Source organism: Protomyctophum bolini (assembly GCF_963924005.1).
Source record: "Protomyctophum bolini genome assembly, chromosome: 15".
Lineage (NCBI taxonomy): Eukaryota > Metazoa > Chordata > Actinopteri > Myctophiformes > Myctophidae > Protomyctophum > Protomyctophum bolini.
Window position 1 is genome coordinate 9,298,691 of NC_137876.1, and position 6,000 is coordinate 9,304,690.

The 6,000-nt window shown below is 39.2% G+C and overlaps 1 protein-coding gene across 3 annotated transcripts in view; it reads right to left on the reverse strand.

Annotated features, from left to right (window-relative positions):
* ift43 (intraflagellar transport 43 homolog (Chlamydomonas)) overlaps positions 1-5,737 on the reverse strand; it is a 29,530-nt gene extending 23,793 nt beyond the window's left edge. For all 3 annotated transcript variants that reach the window (XM_080783836.1, XM_080783837.1, XM_080783835.1), the window contains exons 1-2: positions 5,635-5,737; positions 3,421-3,522 (exon numbers count right to left, since the gene is read on the reverse strand). In XM_080783836.1, coding sequence (XP_080639962.1) covers positions 3,421-3,522; positions 5,635-5,682 — 150 coding nt within the window. In that variant the 5' untranslated portion in view covers positions 5,683-5,737. The remainder of the gene's footprint in view (positions 1-3,420; positions 3,523-5,634) is intronic.
* Positions 5,738-6,000: the final 263 nt, after the last annotated feature.

Consider the following 6,000-nt stretch of genomic DNA (forward strand, 5'->3'; position numbering starts at 1 on the left):
ATTCCTCAGAGCACACATGAGGGGTGGGCACTGGGCAGTAGACAAATGAATTAAGGGAATGGGGGAAAAAAAATAATACAAAATTTCTCATTACCAAATTGGGTCTGCCGAGAACAAAGTGGCCAGGAAGAATTTCATGTGTTCGTCGTGAAAGAGGAAATCATCTTTCATGGCCGTGGCCCCTTCACCAAATCCATTTATAAATGTGAATGTCAGTGCTAAGCAGGGCGGAGGGAATGCAGGCGCCCATTGTTTAGTGCCATTAACCAAAGTTGAGTCTGAATATTGCTTAACCACATGAACCCTATAGCGTCCCTATTCTGGGCATGTCATTAACCCATTCTGACCTGAGATCAGATTCATACGAGGTTTTCCACTGGACACACACTGGTCTGATTAACCCATTCTGACCTGAGATCAGATTCTAAAAATGTCAGTCTTTCTTTGAATTTTTCAAAAATAGCAGACCTACAAGCTCGTATCGCGCCACTCGGTGGCGCGATATGAGCTTGTAGATCTGCTATTTTTCAATAGGTAAAGCATAACATGATGCTAACACCAAAATGGGTGCCCGGTCAGAATGGGTTAACAGACTAAAGCCCAGTCCACACCAGCGATTTGCGATACATAGCAGTTTATAGGATTCTGTTGCAAGTGGTGGCAAGTTGCAACTCGTTGCGCATCACGAATCATTCGGTGAAAATAGCAGATCTATAACTCACAATACAATACATTGCAACACCAACACGATGCACTGTGAGCTCGTACTGTACTGTCAGCTATTTTCAGTTAAGACATTGGTGTAGATGGAACAGGGATGGGGCCAAGTACAGAGCCCTGGTGTGACCTTGGTCAACGAAGTACAGTATATATATACTGTAGTGTTTAAGTGGTATGCCGGTAGTGATTGTGTTGCTCACAATGAAAATAATCCAACGTAGAATAAATGTACGTGAAGAAAAAATCAGCAAACATTTTCTTCTGCTTAACAATGCTCCCTTAGGCAATCATTTCCTCTGAAGAAAAAAGAAGAAAAAAATGAAAGGACAAAACATTTCCACTCATTGTACATATGTACAATATTCCAAATGACAAATATAAACTTCACAGCCATGTAGTGAAGTGGTTGTGGCTATGAAGGCAATTAACTCTTATGTTTTCCAATTCAGGATTCTCTGATGGTCTCTGGGGCAGGGCACTTGCGGTAGTCAAACCCTAACATCCCATAAAAGCAATTCGGGCTTTGTTGAAAACGATGTCGAGAATGTGACCAATCGGTATGGTATTTTTAGGAAGATGAGGCCAGTGCTGCTAAACGGAGACTGCAAATAGACCTACCCAGTCGCACGACACTCTGGAAAAATGTATTGCATGTGCACAGCAGGTCAGAGAGGGCGCGAGAATACTGATCTTACGTTAGGGAAGTTGGCCTAATTTGGAAGATTAGCCTACAGCATAAGCATGGCTGGCATTCTTGTGTTGGGAATGTTGGCTGGCTTACAGTTTACCAATCCAGGGGACGTAACTAATTCCATGAATGCCAATACTAGTGGGGTGGATTGTCAGTGTCATCTCTAGCTTTGACTTCAATAGGAAATGTCCCTATCTGAGACAGATTGATTAGTGGTTTACTAAATGGATTACAAAGTAAAGTAAATATAAAAGAGTTTGAATCAGTGTACAAGCACATTAAACCACTTCAAAGGATGCGGATAAAGAGCCCATGCTATGCTGAACTGCCGGAAAATAGGCAGTTCATAGAAATACAGTATTCAGATATAGTAGTAAGTAACAATGAGACTAACAATAACAATTTCATTATCCCCCCCCTCCCGCCTTTTCAAAAAGATTGAAACATTGTGGGAGGTTTATTATTAGACCAAGTTGCTGATCTCAGTTTTCTTTGTCCTTTATGGAATAATACAGTTGTTTGCAAAGTGGGGTGCGTGACCCCCAGGGTCCTTGAAAGGGTAACCAGGGTGTCCTCCAGCACAATTAGTTAATAATATATAACATCAAAATCAGATTAACCGTATATACATACGGTAGGCTATTGAAAATAGATGTACAAGCTTTTGTAAATCACGGAACAACAAGCGCATAAACATTTTCAGACAGACAGACAGACAGACAGACAGACAGACAGACAGACAGACAGCAAAATAGGTTTTAGTTTGCATTTGTTTTGCACTAGATATTTTATTTTTGTATGAACCTATGCTGTCTTTTAACTAGGAGAAACATAATAATATTTTTTTCTGAGGCTGCTTGTGTTTGGAAAAACTATGACAATGAAGCAATCTTGAATCTTCTTGAATGTAAAAGTAAAACAATATACACACACACAGACACACAAAGAGGTTGCCTGTTACAGTGCAGCAATGTATCGATATTGCAGACAATTACATTTGGCAAGAATCTATGCAAAGAACGTCTTATTCCATCGCTAATAAAATGTAGTTTGTTTATTTACATCATTTTTGTTTAAAACGATCATCAGGTTTTGTAACCTGACTAGATGAAGGCCCGTAAACCCAAACAATGTCAATAAAAATCACTTTTGAACCATCACGTAAATAAACCGGCACGACTCGAGATGTGTTTTTTACATCATACTGTATGCAGAAAACTGAATGCAGCTAAAGGGGCTGAAACTAAACTGTCTACTGTATTACGGCAGGACCCCCCCCCCACACACACACACACACACACACACACACACACACACAATATACTGTAATTGGTACACAGTGTGTACACACACAGACACAGACACACACACACACACACACACACACTTTTGAGTACCATTTTGCACTGCTACTTCTATAGGAAATGTGTCACTCACTACATTATAATTTTATACCATCAATAGTCAAGCTTTACTCACACCGTTGGTATACTACACATGTACTGTATGAACTCTGCAGGAGGCTATGTCTGTTGGTTTATACGACGTAGCCCCATAAGAGTCTCATAGGAGGTTAACATGTCTCTAGAGCATAGGCCCCCATTATTCAAAGATGTATCAATAAAGTATCATTTAATATGAACTTGGCTGGGCATGATACGGTTGTTTCCCTTTGAAAGTGGTCCAGCTCCACAAGATTCTGAGAGCTATGGGCCTTTAAATCAAATCACAACAAACACATAACTGAACCAAACCGCAATTAATGTTGGGGCTTCCAGTGTTTTTTAAATCTGTAACTTCTGTAAATGGTATAAAGTTATTTTAATATCTAGAGAGCTTCAACTACTCAAGCTACGCATTAAAACCATTTCATTCATGCAATACGTACCTCCTCTTCATCCTTGGATTTATGCATAAGACATAAGAACCACAATGAATATTCATGAAGCAACTTGTGTTGTAAAGATGTTGACACACAGCTGGTTAGTTGTGTCCAGATGAACGCTTACCTCTCCCCCAGAAGCAGATGAGGAGAACTTCCTGACATGACGGCTCTCTTCAAAAGATGTTTGCTCTGCTGCCAGGCGAGATCTCCATCCGGGCTTTGCAACCTGTAACATTTAACACAATTCTTAATCAGTTGTTCTCAAAGTGGGGTCCGGGGACAGCCAGAGGTCCTTGAGGGGGTTCCAGGGGGTGAACCTCATTTTTATACTTTGGCTTTATTTGAAAAATAGCAGATGCCAAAGCTCAAAACGCATTGCGTTATGACACGTGAGCAAAAAAATTGTGAAACATATTCGTATTGAATGGAATTAATTTGATTTTTTTTATCTGTATTGTTTGAAGTGCAGCATTTGATGTCCTTGATGATCATACGTTGTTATTGAATAAGTTGAGCTGTTATGGCTTTGAAGTATCCGCTGCTGCATGGGTCAAAGGTTACGTCACCAGCAGGAAATACTGTATATTTTAATGGGAGTTATTCTGGGTTGAGGGCTGCGAGTTGTGTAATTCCTTTATTTTCATTATTTACCTACCATTTTAATTTGAAATCATGCCACCATGGCGATGCATGTTTGTGGACGACTCGCACATCTAGTGAACTTGCCAGAATTTTAAATGATCAATTAGAATTCATAGAAAAGTGGATAACAGAAAATAAATTGGTTCTTAGTAAAGAAAAGACCAAATCTATAATATTAGGTTCATACCATTCATTAAAATGTAAAAGTTACAGTAACTATGGGAGACACAAATATTGAGCAAGTAACCGAAGTATAGGCATTATATATTGATAGTAAAATGTCAAGTATGGTAGGATTAGCAGCTATAAAACATTGTAGTAAATACGTGCCTACATTTTATACTTAAAGGGTTAGTTCAGAGTTTTGGCTGTAGGAAATACTTGCAGTAGGAAATACTTGCCATTAATACAGTATAGTGCAAAGGTATTAAATTCCCGTGGTGGGAGTTCTGGTCTGGTTTTGGTGAATATTAAGTAGTTCCGGGCATTTGGTGGGGGTCACTGGGGAGGCCACGCATTACAAATAAATGAATCCACAAAATTAGGGTCACTTGTATTGTTGACCTATTTCTACCATACTGTATAGCGCAACTTTCATTCAACTTTGACCCCTCTGTCACATGGAATGAATACCAAACGAGTCGCCCCTTTACCAACTCGCCCCTGGAAGGCGGCGGAACTGAGCAGTCTGGTATTCCTAAAGTAACCCAAGTAAATTATGTTTAAACGGTTAAACCTAACTTTATTCCTAAAAAGGCGAGAACTCCCACCACGGGACTCAGGCAATCAATTAATACTTTTGCAACCACTACATTGATGGCAAATATTTTCTACAACTTTAAGTCCAAAAATCTGAACTAACCCTTTAACCAAGAATTAGTGTTATCACATTCATATAATATATAATAATTATATAATAATTTTTGTTCCCCTCATGCAGAACTAATGCAAAACAGAACAGTCATTACAGAGCAATGGTGGCATGGAACTGGTTAGTCGTTACCCTTTTCTTTATCTTGACTTTTTTACAAAGATTTGTTCACACACAAACAAAGGGATGATATGACCTGCCAGTCTCATTTATGATTTATCTATCAATTATGTTGAAGATGGAAATGTAATAAAGATGTATCATGAGAATGTCTTTGTGTTGTATTTGTATTGACTTGTGTGAGGACTCTGTTGTATGACTGTTGTGCATCGATGTAAAATGTGTTGTTGCTGATGCTGGTTGAGATACTGTACCATGTAGCTGTCACAGTAGTACAGTAACTACTAACTAAATGCCATATCCACTTCACCTACTTTAGGTAAGAAATCTAAGAATGCAAGTAATATTAGTAACTAACTAACTAACTATAATTGACTGTAAGTAGCAGTAGCTACTTAATTCGAGCTTCTCTATAGTGCTGGGTCGTTTTTTTTTACCAGGATAGCTAGAAATGTCAGGGTACAACGGCTAACATCAATGTGAGATAAAATAAAACACAACGCTTATTTAAATGGGGACTCGATCGTGTTGCATTTTGACAATTTCGTGTTGTCTTCAGACATGTAATGTCAACAGGTTAGCTTAGCTTATTAGCTTATTGCTTAGCCTAGCTAGCTGGTCCCATGCTTGTGTGGTGCTGTCTAGTTTAAACGGCACTGCAAATCAAGACTAACTAAATGTTCAGCACGCGAAGCGAACACTCACATTTCTCCCAGATCCAGTATCTCCGTGTTGAACATTATTGTCGTCCATTTCTCTGCTTGCTAACAGGCGACGCAGCTTGCACGCTGCTGCTTCCTGGAGACAAACAAGCGTCACGTAGCAACCGTTTCTATGGCGACGGGAGCGATGCGCATGCAGTGGCGTACCGCTGGCCACAGATTGCGTTGATAAAACTTTGAGGCGAGAGGGTGTGAAAAATGGCCTGTGTTTTTCTAATGAAAAATGTCCTGTGATTATTGAATCAGCAATTATTATTCCTCAATTAAATATGTCATTTAAAAAACCATTTGGCATTGACATAATTCTAACTAAATATTGTCTTTGACCATAATATGTGACCTAATGATT